This window comes from Urocampus carinirostris, chromosome 8 (genome assembly GCF_059441175.1).
Source record: "Urocampus carinirostris isolate Australia breed hairy pipefish chromosome 8, RoL_Ucar_1.0, whole genome shotgun sequence".
Lineage (NCBI taxonomy): Eukaryota > Metazoa > Chordata > Actinopteri > Syngnathiformes > Syngnathidae > Urocampus > Urocampus carinirostris.
The window spans coordinates 41,576,429-41,593,722 of record NC_142356.1 but is presented as its reverse complement, the minus strand read 5'-3'; the positions used below and the strand labels follow the sequence as shown (position 1 = coordinate 41,593,722).

General features: G+C 37.8%; 1 protein-coding gene across 7 annotated transcripts in view; it reads left to right on the top strand.

Moving 5' to 3' along the window:
* Window positions 1-15,650, top strand: part of camk2d2 (calcium/calmodulin-dependent protein kinase (CaM kinase) II delta 2) — an 84,855-nt gene extending 69,205 nt beyond the window's left edge. For 4 of the 7 annotated variants that reach the window (XM_088342727.1, XM_088342724.1, XM_088342725.1 and 1 more), the window contains 6 exons: window positions 1,022-1,066; window positions 3,768-3,816; window positions 8,357-8,432; window positions 8,520-8,614; window positions 10,246-10,474; window positions 12,688-15,650. In XM_088342727.1, the coding sequence (XP_088198853.1) occupies window positions 1,022-1,066; window positions 3,768-3,816; window positions 8,357-8,432; window positions 8,520-8,614; window positions 10,246-10,474; window positions 12,688-12,691 (498 nt within the window). In that variant the 3' untranslated portion in view covers window positions 12,692-15,650. Of the gene's footprint in view, window positions 1-1,021; window positions 1,067-3,767; window positions 3,817-8,356; window positions 8,433-8,519; window positions 8,615-10,245; window positions 10,479-12,687 lie in introns of those variants that run through there. The other 3 variants (XM_088342728.1, XM_088342729.1, XM_088342726.1) reach the window with 1 other exon arrangement.
* Window positions 15,651-17,294: the final 1,644 nt, after the last annotated feature.

Genomic DNA, 17,294 nt, shown 5'->3' with positions numbered 1-17,294 from the left:
GCAGCGCAAAACTTTTTTGCGCGGCCAACCGCGTGTGAATTTCCGACTGCGTGTAAAGCACTGCTGTATCTCGTCTATATGGCGATCTCAAAGCGTCCAACATCGTCTGCTTCACGAGCAGAAATTTCTGGCCGTGATTCAGCCTCGATACGCCCGTGAAAGACTTGTTGACCGGGCCCTAAAGTTTCGAGCAGCGCAAAACGTTTTCGCGCTGCCAACTGCGTGTGAATTTCCGACCGCGTGTAAAGCACTGCTGTATCTCGGCTGTATGGCGATCTCAAAGCGTCCAACATCGTCTGCTTCACGGGCAGAAATTTCTGGCCGTGATTCAGACGCAAACGGCTGTGTGACCGGGCCCTTACAGCTGTACCTAATCTTTTGACCAGGGTGGAAAATGTTTGGGCTATCCCTGAATGAGTGAGCTAGCTATCAGGGCTTTGCAGCACTTGAATTAGAAAAAGCATGCACATTTTTTTTGGGGGTGAGGATACAATAGTATGAAATCCGGTGAGTTACTATCTCAAAAGTACCTTTCTGCCATCTTTTCTCCATACCCATGCACAAATGCATGCACGCATGTCCATTCTCCCTTCATCTGCATGAGATAGTAGACAAGAAAGCATGTTTTATGGATGCGTGTCTAAAGATGCGGCCTCCTTGGCGGCAATGCCTGCGCCGCGCGCACATGCACATGCACTGCACGCACATGCACTGCACTGCACGCACATGCACACACATGCACCATGATGTTTTAATCTTGCGTAATCTGCGTGAGTGATTAGAAGGTCAGAGATTGTCAGTAGGGGGGGGTTCTTCAAAGCTATTTGATTAGATAGATAGATGGATGGAATTGTTAGATGCAAGACTGCCTTTAAACATTACCACTACTCTACTAACAGAGTACTGTAGTGAGAAAATAGCTTTTTTCACTCTTTGTTTCCTTTGTTTTGCTATCTATAAATAACTTTCGGTGGTCTGTTGATGACGATTAGGTCACACATGTTCTCACATGCTCTTTCAGGAACCACAAACAACTGTCATCCATAACCCCGTGGATGGAAACAAGGTATTGTTTTGGCTTTTTTTGTTCTTGAAAAATATCCTATGCTTGCCTAATAGCGTAATTCTGAGGTTCGGTTGAATGAATGTTTTTTTTTGTATCAGAGCAGAAAAAAATGCAATGCATTGCGATCAGGTCAGGGTTCACAAATTGTCATCTTTAAAGCTTTAACAATGACGATGTCAAAGTCTTAAAAATGATTTAACTCAAGAAAAGCATATTTAAACTAACTTTTTAACTTTTGAGTTAAATCACCTTTAAAGCCTTAACTTTGACAATGCCAAAGCTTTAAAGATAACTTGAGTTAAAGCTTCAACACTGCTGCAAAGCTAGAAAACCTTTTTTTCTGAGGTTATTATTTCTTATAATTGTTTATTTGATATGAATCATTGCCTTATTCCTATAACCTAGGGGTCAGCAACCTTTTTGGTGTGGAGTGCCACTTTCAAATCTCCTTGTAAATCAGTGTGCCACACCAAGATTAATGACTCGCACAATAATTTTTTTACATCCAACTAGGCTGTAATTTTACACCAGTCTTAATATACAGCAGGGATATACATTGAAATCGTATAACTGACATATTCTTATCTTCCACTATTCTTGTTCATCAACAAACTGCCAAAATCTGACTCCCCTCCTTAATTTGACCCTGTTTGAGGTATACAGTAGACTTGTGTTTTCTAGGGTAACCTTCTGTGACATAAATATGGCAGTCCAGTGATTTGGGGGTTATTCGGACTATTTATTCAGGAGTTAGCAGGGGGGGGGGTATTTTGGCAGGCATTTTACCTGCCAAAATCTGACTCCCCTGCTAAAATGGAACCTGTTTGAGATACAGAGCTGTGACTTCCAGGGTAACCTTCTGTGACATAAAAATGTCAGCACAGTGATTTTGAAGAGTTTCAGACGTTTCTCATAATATTACTATTTTTAGTAATGATGATAATAATAAAAACAATCTAGATTTGTCGAACACTTATTCAGTAACACATCACAAAGTGGAGGTATTCCTCTGTAGTTGGATCCCGAAGCCAAAAAAACATAATAAGTTTGAAGTGTGTCTTACTTTGCAAACAGTGTAGTCGGGGAAGTCCGATTTTAAATGAAAAAAAAAAACCCCAGATTTGTTTACACCGTGGTATTCAATGCAACCAGGGTTTCATTCACAATAAAAATACATTACATATGGCTATTATTGTACATCAAATAAAGGCTATTTGTGCACAATTAGTTGTGATCGTGGATATCATAGCGTACATTGATTCGTCTCTGGTGTTGGTGACTTTTGCATCCGGTTTAACAAACGCATTTTGTAGAATACGATCGTGCTTTATTGTTTTAATCAATGCGTTATATAGACTACGATCGCTTAATAGTTTTAATTAGCTCGCTTTATTCTTTTAATAAACTTATTATATAGAATACGATCGCTTTTGTCGCAAGCGCAGCAGAATGCGCATTCACGCGATGGGGGAAGATTTTGCAGGGGATTCAGATCTAGGCACGACACCATACCTGGACACAGCACATTTTAATGTATACGCCTTTTCAGACTCGTCCTTGAATTCATGTTCATGTTTCGTCTCGTAATGACTTTTAACACTTGACGTGCGAGGTACAACGCTCTCGAGGCATAATGTACAAACATTTTTTGCACAAAGCCCCAGTCATCTGTCCACGCTGGCTGGAAAGAACGAGATTCGTTCATTTATCGCACGCCGGTGTTTCTGTGGGAGGGTTAAAACACGGATCTCTCCTCTGCGAGGCACCGCGCAGACACGCTCACCGTAAAGCCGCTAAACAACATAGTGCGCAATGAAAATGTCAACATTTCAGGTAAAAATGCGCATTTAAAAAAAAATCATTATTACTTTGACGTGCGCTCGCGTGCCACTGGTTAACCCCTCGCGTGCCAGTGCTGGTACGCATGTCATAGGTTGCCGACCCCTGTTATAACCCATAGCACTATTTTCCTTCTCTTTTATTTTTTTACTTAAACAATTTTATGATAAATACGTTGGACACATTTAAAAACAAAACAATTTCAGACTAAAATTGTTGTGGTAAATACATTTGCATTTGTAGAATAGATTTGCATACATTTAGAAATTTAGAAAGACTTGCTTACAGTTGTGAGAAGAGGTCATGTTGACATCAGTTCGGGAAATTCTTGGCAGACAATTAAGTTTCCTTGAAGATAGCGTGCAAGGGACGGGACGCTCTGAACAAACTGACCTCTGTTTGTTTGGAAGAACTATCTCCTTGTAAGGAGGCAATCGAGAAAAACAAAATTCCTATCTTGATACGTGATACAGGACCGCCTTTTGGGGTGTACTCAATTGAAGCTTTAAAAACATTGTCATGTTCCCAGCTCTCTGAGATCTTGATTGACGAAACAATAAAGATTCTCCCTCCTACGAGGCTGGCTTCTGTCGACTTTCCTTATCCACATATGAGAAGACTTTTCTCTCGATTATCGAACCTCCAATTTCCCCAACAAAATAACTTAATTCTTGGAGATGAACAAATTTAATTTTTTGAGGTTTTTGGGTAATTTTTTTGTTTTGCAAAAAAAAGAAATGGTCCTTATTATGTATATATTATGTATATATTTTTGCAGCAATCAATATTTATGACCAACTGCTGTTGACTCTACTATCATATCTTTAGATAAATACCCACAAATGCTTATTTTATTGTCCAGGAATCAATCGAGAGCGCCAACACCACCATCGAAGACGAAGACGTAAAAGGTAGGGCTAGTCCCTAAACTGCCTTCAGGCTTGGGGGGTAACGGAATACATGGCATGTTTACATTCCATGTCCATTCCCTTCTCTGTCTCTGTCTCTCTCTCTGTCTCTCTGTCTCTCTCTCTGTCTCTCTCTCTGTCTCTCTGTCTCTCTCTCTGTCTCTCTCTCTGTCTCTCTGTCTCTGTCTCTGTCTCTGTCTCTGTCTCTCTCTGTCTCTCTCTCTGTCTCTGTCTCTCTCTCTGTGTCTCTGTCTCTCTCTCTCTCTCTCTCTCTCTGTCTCTGTCTCTGTCCCTCTCTCTCTCTCTCTGTCTCTCTCTCTCTCTCTCTCTGTCTCTCTCTCTCTCTCTCTCTCTCTCTCTCCTGTCCCATTCATTCCACACACACGCAGCACACTCAGATTTTCATGGTTACATTGTTCATTTCAATTAAAACAAAAGTCAGGAACATTTAGGTTATAGTCTTTTATTAGCATATTAGGTATTGGAGTGATCAAAATTAATCAAGTTATATTACTGCAGTTCTATTGTATTCAGATTTCGTCACTAATGGTATTATTTAACATGTAAATAGTAACTGTTTTAGATATTTTTTTTAGAATAACCCTGACTGCCATGTATTAAGTCCTTACCTGCGCCACTCTTCACCAATCTTTTCCACTGTGTGCTTTTCCGTCTTTCCTTTTCTCCAACCAACAACGAAAGCGCTGCGCTTGTTAACACTTGTCAGCAAATTTCCACACCCAGGTTCTGTTTTTTGTTCATATAACCCAATATCTTTTTCCATTTTCCTTTTTGATTTTTTTTCTCAGATTGATTTTTGCTTCCCACCTTTCTAATTGTAGCGACGCTTGTAATTGAAATTACATTTCTATTAGCTTTCTAAAAAATCCTCTTCACTTTTATTCTTAGAAACTAACTCACTGCCATTGACAGCTATACAAGTCATGGGCATTAACTTATTCGCTACCTTTGACGGCTATAGACGTCGATGACAGTAAAGGAATGAATTCCTTTCTACAGTTTAATATGTGCTTCTTATCACAAATGCTTTTTTTGTTGTTGCATGAAAGAAGTCTTTTTTTTTCAATATCCCCAAGCCTGCACCAATAACACTAAAGGTAATGTAACACATTCTTGAGTTGAGTAATGTTTTTTACTGCAATAAAAATACAAATACATAAAAGGTACAATGGGGGGATACATTTATTTTTTTTACATAAAAAAAAAATTAAACACACAGTGGGACCTCGCTACTAAAACAAACTTTTTTTTTTAAAGCATTTTTGAAGGGGCGTCGCTACTTTGTGGTTCCATGTTCGCGGGTTCAGAGCTTCGCAGGTCTAAAAAATAATAATATTAAAATAAAATAATTAAAAAAAAAATAAATAAATAAATATATATATATATATATATATATATATATATATATATATATATATATATATATTTTTTTTTTTTTTTTCTAAGCATTTTTGAAGGGCCGTCGCTACTTCGTGGTTTCACGTTCGCGGGTTCAGAGCTTCGCAGGTCTAAAAAATAATAATATTAAAATAAAATAATTAAATAATAAAAAAAAAAATAAAAATAAAAAAAAAAAAATATATATATATATATATATATATATATATATATATATATATATATATATATATATATATATATATATATATTTATATATATATATTTTAAGCATTTTTGAAGGGCCGTCGCTACTTCGTGGTTCCACGTTCGCGGTTTCACGTTTGCGGGTTCAGACCTTCGCAGGTCTAAAAAATAATAATAATGGAATAAAATAATTAAAAAAAAAAGAAATATATATATATATATATATATATATATATATATATATATATATATATATATTAAGCATTTTTGAAGGGCCATCGCTACTTCGTGGTTCCATTATCGCGGGTTCAGAGCTTCGCAGGTCTAAAAAAAAATAATAATAAAATAATTAAAAAAAAAAAAAGTAAGCATTTTTAAAGGGGCGTCGCTACTTCGTGGTTCAGAGCTTGGCAGGTCTAAAAAATAATAATAGAATGAAATAATAAAAAAATTAAAAAATGTATATATATATTTTTTTTTAAGCATTTTTGAAGGGCCGTCGCTACTTCGTGGTTCCATGTTCGCGGGTTCAGAGCTTCGCAGGTCTAAAAAATAATAATAATAAAATAATAATAAAAAAAAAAGTAAGCATTTTTAAAGGGGCGTCGCTACTTCGTGGTTCCACGTTCGCGGGTTCAGAGCTTGGCAGGTCTAAAAAAATAACAATACCGTATTTTCCGCACTATAAGGTGCACCTAAAAGCCTTTTTTTTTTTCAAAAGCTGACCATGCGCCTTATAATACAGTGCGCCTTATTTATGGATCAATTTTAAAGTTGCAAAGTTTTCCAACCAACTTGCAGCCGCCGACTAGATTTTCCCCCGAACGCCAAGTAGTACGCGGTGTATGCTGGGATTTATTTACCGGCGTTTCATTGGCTAACCAATGTGTCAATCATCATTTGAATCGATCTCTATTGGCTAAAGTTATTCGGAGGTCAAGGGGCGGATCCTTTTTATCATTTACAGGCTGCCATTGGCTTGAACGGCAAACAAAGCCTGCAATTGGCCGAAAAAGATGAATGCGTATAGCATGTGGCTGACGGCATAGAGAAAGCATTTTTTTCTATTCTGTATTTGTAAATATTGTATTCTCCTGGATTTACTACCCTCACGGATATAAGAGGACATTGCCTGCACATTATTATGAACACAACGACTTCGGTGAGCTATTCCGGGGTTTATATTGTCCCTGTATCTTGTTTCAGACTGAACTCGATGTTTCTGTGATAAGCTGTGCAGATAATGGATGGAATGGAGTGTCTATTTTTAAATTAAACTCAATTCTAAGTGTTTATTGTCATATGCACAGTAAAGTTGCGAGCGAAAAAGAAAATAGATACTAAGGAATGGTTATCATTTCTTGAATCCCAAGACTTTAACCTTCCGAATGATGGAACGATGCATTTGAGTGACATCTTACGGACACCGCATCCGCACGTGTTCTCGACACGTATTTGCGTCTTTGCAAGCTTTCGGAATGTTAAGGGGGTAATAAGTTGGACTGAACTATCTGACTGTTTTGTCCACGTTCCCATTGTAGCGCCTATAAAAATAGGACCAAAAACTATTTTTTCGGGGTGCGCCCTATAACCCGGTGCGCCTTATAGTGCGGAAAATACGGTAATTGAAAAAAAAAATTAAAAATATATATAATAATAAGATATATTTTTTAAAAATTATTATTTATTTTTTTTAAATTTTAAAGTACATTTGATTTTAAGGTGCGCCGCTACTTCACGGATTTTCACTTATCGGGGGTGGTTTGGTTTTGGTCCCCATTAACCGCGATAACCGAGGTCCCACTGTATATATACATATATATATATATATATATATATATATATATATATATATATATATATATATATATATATATATATGGGCAGCACGGCGGGGCAGTGGTTAGCGCTTGTGCGGCACAGTTCATGTCATGGGAACCTGTCGTGGGTTCAAATCAAGCTCCAGACTTCCTGTGCGGAGTTTGCATGTTCTCCCCGTGCTTGCGTGGGTTTCCTCCGGGCACTCCGGTTTCCTCCCACGTTCCAAAAACATGCATTTCAGGTGAATTGGCCGGTCCAAATTGTCCCTAGGTGTGAATGAGCGAATGAGTTGTCTGCCCCTGTGTGCCCTGCGATTGGCTGGCAACCAGTTCAGGGTGTCCCCTGCCCACTGCCCGGAGATGGCTAGGATGGGCTCCAGCCCCACCCGCGACCCTAATGAGGATAAGCGGTACGGCTAATGAGATGAGATGATATATATATATATATATATATATATATATATATATATATACATTAGACTATCAAGAATTGCTATATGATATTCCCACTTTACGTTATGGATTAAGATGTATTTTCTCATTCTGTTCAGTGCAATTTTACAGTACATTAGAATTTTTTTTTTTTTTTCAATACTAGTATACAATGCAGTAGACTCCTGGGATATGGTGTGGATTAAGATGTTTTCTTGCTCCTCTTCATGACATTTCCCCACTATATTGCATGAATCATTTTGCATTTTGATTGGTGCGGTGTTTGTGCGTATGAAGAGTTACATCTCTAATATGCTTGTCTCGTACTGGTCGACGTCATATCAAATTCTGGTCGGCTTTTGGTTTGCGTCACAGCATCATGAAAAAGCCAATATATTATTTGCTGAATGACTTCCCAAAATACCTTATTTTCTTCATTCAGTTCCCAATCTCCTGTTCTTAGTGAAAAGACAACAAGTAGGCCATACAATACTTTAATTTTTGTAATGTATCTATTCACGGTGGGTCCCAAGACTTGAAGTGATGCTAAAAGGAGAAGCATAAACCTGATGACTATGGAAACAAAGCTTTATGATTGCCAAGAAATACGAAGACTGCACACTGAGTAACATTTCTCTTATTTCAAGTGTTTTCAGGTCAGTTTGTCTTGTGTTCTTCTGTTGCAGCCCGCAAACAGGACATCATTAAAGTCACAGAGCAGTTGATTGAGTCTATCAACAACGGGGACTTTGAAGCCTACGCGTGAGCCATTTTATAAGAAAAAAATTTGCTTCATTTATTCTAATGAAAAAGTGTTTGCCCTCATTCGTACGTCTTTTCCCGTCACAGCAAGATTTGTGATCCCGGCTTGACTTCCTTTGAGCCCGAGGCGTTGGGAAATCTCGTGGAAGGACACGACTTCCACCGCTTTTACTTTGAGAACGGTGAGTTTGTCGATTTTAAACATAAAACACAAGAAAAATCCACAATGAATTGGGCTGCGAGGTCCAAAATCTATTCCATCTAATCAGATCACAGCTCCTGCAGGTATGCTAACATCTGGGGAACAAAATCCCTCAAGAATTATGACCGTTGCTATAAATGTGTGCAGTGGAGGTAAAAATAGTTCAACTCCTTGTGTCCCAGAAACCTCAATGGCTGGGTAAGCCATCTTAAAAATAATTTATTAGAAAGTTTCTCATTTTATTACATTAAGTTCCTGGGCAGTAAATAGTAGTATTGCTTTTATCAAGAGTTATTGTTCAATTTTTGAATCCGGGAAATTTTAGGTATGCTCTCTACTCATTTACTGCTTTGTGTCAGCCTACATAAGATGGAAAAATCCCCAAACCTTATCAACCTAAGAGTTACTGTTCGTTAATTAGTAGCGCAAAGGGCACCCTGATATGCATTTGTCAAATAACAACTTATCACGTTGTTACTATGTAGTTACTGTGTTATTACCAGATCAATACTTGGAAGTAGAGTTAAATACACTCAACCCCTAAAACCTAATTTTACTAGAAAATCACAATGACCCAGCACTGATGAGGTATATTCAGAACAGGTCCCCAGGCTGTCAGCTGTCCTTAGGGGGCACCCTGGTGCCCACAGGCACCACGTTGGAGACCCGTTATAAAGCGTTAATAGTAAATTAGATAGCCAAATATGTAGTTTAAATTGTAAGCTAGTTGGCCATTTACGACAGTGGGCGGGCCTGTTTTAATCAAAAATAAAATGTAGCTACTAGCTAGCTAGTACCCAGCTAAATGTAACTTCTAGCTATAGCCCTCTACTACTAGCTGAATTATATATTAAATTAGCTAACCAAGTTTGTAGATGATCTTGTAAGCCAGGTAGCTATTAACAGTAAGTAGACCAAGTAGGTAGATCGGTTTCTATTATTTAAGATGAAAAACGTAGGTAGCTATTAGCTAGCTATATTTAGCTTCTAGCTATATAGCTCTACGACTAACTACTAATAATCAAATTTAACTATAAAGCTGCAACATATAACTTTATAGTAAGTACTTAATTTAAGAAATAAAGACATCAACGGATTTTAAACTAGCTAGGGGAACAAGGAAAAGGCCAAACCTCAGATAAGAAATTCCAACCTGTTCTTAAAAAAAATGCTTTTTGCTTGGTGCAGCTCTTTGGTCTTGGCCATAGTGGAGTTTTGGGGTGTGTACATGCGTTTTTAATACTGATGATGAGTTTAAACAGGTCTTGTTAATACAGGTACCAAGTGAAGCCTCATTAGATGAAGTTAGACATTTTTGGCAGCCGGAAATCTTGCTTGTTTGTAGGTGAGCAAATACATATTTTCCACTCTAATTTGGTTTCGCCAAGTTGACCATTACAGGCCTCTCTAATATTTTCTCATATCTTTGCAAAATTGGTGGTTGACTAAGTACTCATTTGCCCCACTGTACACTTATTTGTTCTTGTATTTTTTTTATTTTCAGACATTTTTGATAGAGGGCTATACAAAATAAATGTGACAAGAAAACAAATCATTTTACAGTACATGATCCAAATATAAGGTCTTATAATCATGTTACTATCCGCGCAGCCCTCTCCAAAGGCAACAAGCCGGTGCACACCATCCTCTTGAACCCGCACGTGCACCTGATTGGAGAAAACGCAGCATGCATCGCTTACATCCGCCTGACCCAATACATGGATGGGGCCGGAATGCCTCGTACAATGCAGTCCGAAGAGACTCGTGTGTGGCATCGCCGGGACGGAAAATGGCAAAACATTCACTTCCACCGCTCTGGCTCCCCCAGTATCCCCTCACAGTAAGTAAAAATATAAAACCATACACAAAAACTGAGCTAGTAAATCTAATTGTTAATATGAGCAGTGAATTAAATCAGGTAGAAAATGTGGTTTTTACTGCCCTCCAGTGGCCACTTAGTCATAATACAAAGTTTCAAAATGTGTTGTTAAAGGGGCGGTGTGTATTAGACCTAAGATTTATGGCCCGAGCCCGAACCCGAACCCGAGGCAATTTCGGGCCGGGTCGGGCCTGAAATGTCAGTCATACGGTCGGGTCGGGTCGGGTTCGGTCCTGCTTTTTTTTTTTTTTTTTTTTTTTTTTTTTTTTTTAAATTAATTAATAATTATAAATATATGTTCATTAAAAATATATACTTAAACTATGTATGGATACTAGACCAAGGAATACTTGTTATAAAATAAATAATTTGGATAAAACGGAGAAGGAGCTGTAATTGCTTTTAACGGAGCCAGAGCATGCTCTGTGCACGTGACGTGACGTGAATGCTGTCCTCTTAATAATCTTCCCCTCCGCAAATTCGCGTGATTTTGGCCTGGTATCCCCGATATGGAGTCGGACCAACAAGAAGTTAAGGATAAACTCAAGAGAGGAGAACTGACGAGGAAAACGCACTCTGGTAAGAGTTTTGTTTTAAAGCGTATTATATAGAATACGATCGCTTTTGTCGGAAGCGTACATTGACGTTGGTGACATTTTCATCCGCGTTAAAAAACGCAATTTGTAGAATACGATCGCGCTTTATTGTTTAAATAAACGCGTTATATAGACTAGGATCTCCCAATTGTTATAATTAGCTCGCTTTATTGTTTTAATAAGCGTTTTATATAGAATACGATCGCTTTTGTCGGAAGCGTACATTGACGTTGGTGACATTTTCATCCGCGTTAAAAAACGCGATTAGCAGAATAAAATCACGCTTTATTGTTTAAATAAACGCGTTATATAGACTAGGATCTCCCAATTATTATAATTAGCTCGCTTTATTGTTTTAATAAGCGTTTTATATAGAATACGATCAGGGGGGGGGGGGGGAATTTGCATAGGAGTCGGAAAAGGGCACAACACGTCAACACCCACTCAATGAAAGTGCTGCGCTAAAATCTTAAGGACGTACTACTACTGCTGCTGTGGATTATGGCCCAATGATCAAGTCGTCAAAATGACGGACGCCCTTAAATGTTTTCGCTACCTCAAAAAAAAAAACCCGTCAATGACAGATTGTCGCTTAATGTAACATCTGCAGTGCAGACACAGAAATATAAAATATGTAAATGTTTATACAGTTTTATTTAACTTAGGCCTAGATGTTGTAACAAAAGGCAGAGTTTAATTTGTTATCATAAATCACCCCTCCTTATAAATAAAATATGTAATTTCGGGCCCCTTTCGGGCCGGGCCAGCAAATCCAGTTAATTAGTCGGGCTCGGTCCGGGTCGGGTTTAATACCCCTCGGGCCTGCGTCGGGCTCGGGTGCTTTTTTTTGGCCCGATCTTACCTCTAGTGTGTATTACTTAACCTTTAGATGTCACTATATTGTGTAGTGCAACTGCAAACTAGTGCTAAAAAGAACAAGAAGGAATACAAACTACAAAGACTTACATTTTCTTACATTTTCCTGAGAGCTTTTTACAAGGTTTTTGGTCTCCGAGGTATTTATAGCGGCAAGATGTCAGACAATTGTGTTAGCTCCTTATTGGTGAGCCTCATGTTATGTAAAATACATGCAAATGTACCGTATTTTCCAGACTTATCCAGAGTATTTGTCGCACAATTCTAAAAATGCCCAATTAGGAAAGAAAAAACATACATATGTCGTACCAGCTCTGTAGCCTAGATGGTAGGGCGCCCGTTCTGGGAGGTCGCTGGTTCAAGCCTCGGCCGAGTCATACCTAAGACTTACAACATTGGTGCTCATTGCCTCCCTGCTTGGCGCTCGGCATTAAGGGTTGGAATTGGGGGGTTTGGTCACCTAATGACTCCCAACACAGCAGTTGGGTTTAAAATGGCTTCTTTGTTTTCTTTTATCCTCACTGTTAAATGTGAAACTGGAGTGCCACGTCCAATTTCGTTGTCACAATATGTTCAACCCATTTTGTAACAATGACAATAAAGGTCTATTCTATTCTGTTCTGTTCTATTCTATTTGATTCTATTTTTGTAGTTACACAATTCTGTTGTGTCTCCTTTCTACTTCCTCTGTGTCATTTACAGTTAATGGAATATGACGTGAATCAAAAACAAAATATCAACAAGAACCCCAACTGATCAGCCTTCGCGTTGCAGCGACCTTCGACCCTGGAACAACACGGCACAGGAAACAAGTATTTCCCCTTTCATACTGGTGGCATTTAATCAACGGACTTCATTCTTATGACCACCTGTACGTGGCAGCACACAGTATTACTGAACAAGCATACGTATAACATTTTTTCTTTCTCTTTTTTTGCAAGATGTTTTAGTATGCATTTGAAATATATCAATTAGAACTCAAATGCTGTAACCTCTCCTGGGAGGGAATTATGTTGGACTAATCCTGTCTTATATCGAAATAAATGAGAGCTACACATATATGCCATGTAAATAAATAAACACAAAGATAAATATCATGATTCCAAATATATAACATAAATGAAATGCATTCATTTATATATGATTTTTCTTTTGACATTTTGGTATCATTTTGTAGTGTATTCTGTCGTGTATTTTTTTCACAACAAACTGTTATTAAAATGAGCTTTTCACCTATTGGTTGACTAGTGATGATAAATCAGCTACTCCACTAAACAACCAATAAGGGAGAGCAACATACATGGTAAAATACACAATGAACTACAAAACACTTAATGAATCACACAAAAAATGACACCACAAAATCTGAAAAAAAAATATGCGACAGAATGAAAAACAAATCCACTCAACAAAATACATGCTGAATAACGCAACAATTGACACAACCAAAAATACAAAAAAAATACACGACAAAAAATGCGGCAGAACACACGGCAAAACACGACAACAATGCAAAAAAATGACGTGACAAAACACGCAAGGAATTGTGCAAGGAAATTTTGTGATTATATAGATAATAATTTATTTAAGTGTTTACCTAATCTACGTGGCATATATTTCTTTTTATTTTCATTTTTATATTTATTGGCAGGATGGGTCCTCCATAGTGAATCGTGTCGTTTTTCACGTGTAATTTCCGTGCGTGTGACACAAAACAAAACGGATCGAAGGCAAACGTTTAAACGAAGAGCTAGCTTTTTAGTCCCAGTGATGTAAATAAACTTTGTGATCGTCCAAGGAAAACAATTAACCGATTATTTATGTTTACTATGCGCTATAACGTCCCAATCGTCCGACTTTCAACCTATACCGATTTCAATGTAAAGAAAGCCGAGCTTACACTTTGCATTCAAATATGTTTGCCTTTATATCAGTGATATAAGAGAATGTAGCATATATGTAATATATGAACATCCGAGACTATTGTGTAGTGCATGAAAGGGGGCGGGGTTAATATGGTGCCTAGCGAAAGTAATGCTCCCATAAAACTTTTTTGTCATTTTGCCAAGTTTTAAGCTTCAAATTATAGCTAAAAAACTTAAAATATTTTTCAAGAATTGACAACATATGAGGCACAATCATGAAATGGAAGTAAATTGTTTCCACAATCTCATTGTTTGGCCTGCAGGCATACACAGCTAAGGTGGGAAAATCTGTGCATCTAACAACTAATAGTCGGACCCTGCATAATGTATCTCATTATGGAAGAGTGGCAAGATATAAGTCCTTTCTGAAAGATCACCATAAAAATGCCCACTGAAGACACACAATAGCATGTGGAGCAAGGTGCTCAGGTCAAATGAGACCAAAATTGAACTTCTATGCGAAAAGTTATGTCTGGCATAAGAGTGACACTGCACATCACCCTGAAAACACCATCCCCACTGTCAAACATGATGGTGGCAGCATCATGTTCTGGGGTTGCTTTAATTCAGCGGAGACTGGGAATATCTCAGATCAGATTGAGCCAAATACCAGCCAATTCTGGCAGAAAGTCTGCAAGAGACCTAAAAATGGGCCACAGGTTCACCTTTCAACAGGACTAAATTCCTAAACATAAAACAAAATATACAATGGAATGCTCCAAAAATAACAATGTAAAGGCGTTAGAGTGGCCAAGCAAAGTCCTCAGCTCAATCCTATAGTGCATTTGTGGAAAGATCTGAAAAATGCTATGCACAAGCGATCACAATTAAACCTTAAGGAACTTGAGCTAATTTGTAAGAGAGAATGGTAAAAAATGTATGTTCCAAGATGTAGACAACTAATAGACATAACCAAAAAGACGTGTGGATGTGATCGCAGGAACAGGATGTTGTATTGCTTCAAAGGGGGGCAATATTTTTGCAACGTGCACTTTACAAGTTTTTTTTGTCAGCACAATAGAAAATGTCGAATGAATTTGGTTTCTTTTTACAATTTGTCTCATATGTTGATTCTTTAAAAGTATTTTGACTTTTTTTTATCTTTAAGTTTGAAGCCTGAAATATGGCTATATGACAAAAAGTTATTGGGGGAGGATACCTTTGCAAGGCACTGTATTGAGCAAAACCATACGAAACTATATTATCTTCTGTTTGAGTTGTGACTCACTGACTTGTTTGTTAATGTCGTGCACCAGTCCTGTCCCCAAATGTTTCGACTGTCCTCTGGTAAAAACACAATAAAGTCTGAGAGGAAAAAGAAAAAGAAAAAAAAAACACTATTGCATTTTGTATAAACATGTTAGAAGTAAGCTCATTTTTCATAATGTTTGTACTCATGTATTGTATGACTGTGTACGTTTTTTTTCTTGTCTTTGTTTTTTTCTCTCCAGCTTGTTACATTGCCAATTGCACAGAGACAGAAAACAAAACAAAAAAAGCCGGCTGGATGCTAAATTTGCATGGAAGATTTAAGGAGCAGGACAGCAAAACCTCTTGTCCTTAACTTTTTTGTTGTTGTTGTTTTGTTTTTTTAATTGAAAAATACAGAAAAACTTTCCTTTGGATAAAGCGTACAATGTCAATTCAATGCACAGCTCCTTAACTGGTGTGTAACAGTTGCCAGCACGGTGATGGATGGCTTCTCATGTTTAAGACGTAAATAAAATGAGCTCAACAGTGTCATCTTGAAGGAGATGTTATTTTCTGGAGCAAATAACTTGTTTATGACTGCTTTTTTAGCTTACGTCGTCATATCAAGATGCGTACGCATTTTGTTGACCAAAAACAGCAGGAGTAGGAGTACGAGTTTGAATAGAGCGATGGAAGATTTGTATATTGAGTTTCTTTTTCTCTGTGTTTTTCCCCTCTCTTACTCTTCTTTCTATTTCTTTTCCCTTACTCTTTCTGTCTCTCTCTTTCTAATTCTGTCTATCTCTTTCTCTCTTATTCTTCAAATCTCTTTTTTTCCTCTTTCTCCCTCTATCTTTCTCCGTCTTTCCCTACTTTTTTTCTCACTTTCTTCCATTCTCTCTTTTCATCTCTGTCTCTCTTCAGCTTTCTTATTCTTTTTTTCGTTATTTCTCTCCCGTCCTTGTGGTGTCTTTCTCTCTCTTCTCTTTTTCTTTTTCTCTCTCTGTCTTATCTCTTTTTCTTTATCGCACCATTTTTTTACTTTCTCTCTGTCTTACTTTGATTGTTTCTCTTTCTTTGTTTTTTTGTTGTTGTTTTCTGTCTATCTTTCTGTCTGTCTGTCTTTATGTCTGTATTTTCTCTTTCTCTCTCTCTGTCTCTCTGTCTCTCTCTGTCTCTGTTTCTCAGTTTCGTTCTATTTAATCTACTATCTCAGCTCTTGAGAGAGAATTTAGTCCTTGCGGCCCCCAAGCTAAAATGAGTTTGACATTCCTGTTTTAGAATGATACTTTAGCCTCATCATGTGGACTCTGTAGAACACGGCATTTACCCTTTATTTCTGTCCTACCGAAACCATATACTGTATCTTTTCATCATCAAACATTTTTGAAAAATCCCGGGAGCCACTAGGGAGCTCCAAAGACCTGCCTGTAGCTTCCGAGGAGGTTTAGAGGTCTAAGTTTGGTGGCAATAGAAAGCACCCTTCTCTGTTTAGCTGATCAGAATGCAGAACACGATGCAGCGACCCCTTCTCAGTCTACATCCTCATGAAAATACCACAGGAGGCGAGCAGGAGTACGAGTTATTTATAAAAAAGAACATTTTCAGCTGTTGTGTGTACCCAAGAAGGGTGGGTACTCCGAACTGCTATTTGGTGCATAAGCACAATTTTAAGGAACACGATTTTTTTTTTTTGCAATTCCGAGAGGAAGGTGATGTTTTCAAGGGCATGGTAGTAGCCTGTGACTGCAAGCCATTAAAATAACTGACTGGACTGAGGGCAGAATTAGGAGTGTCCATGTTTGCAGTGTCCCTTTTATATGTGGCAAGTTATTGTGCATTGTTTACCCAAAACAGTGGGAGTAAGACCTTGAAAAGAGTGAGGCAAGATTTGCATATTGAGTTTCTTTTCTAGAGTCGCAATTTATAAAAGCAACATGCCCAGCTGTTTGTGCCGACGGACGCAAAGAAACACAATTTTAAGGAACATAAATTGTATTGCAATTCCCATGGACACAAGGATGTCCATGGGAACATCCTTGTGTCATCGTTTTTAGTTGGGCCAGATCAGTAAAAGAATGTTAACTCCATTTTTTTAGCTCACCATAGCTTTTCAGTATTAGTAGCCTACCCTACATAATATAATCATGGATGATATGGGAATTTATTTCTTAACACATTCATTCACAAACA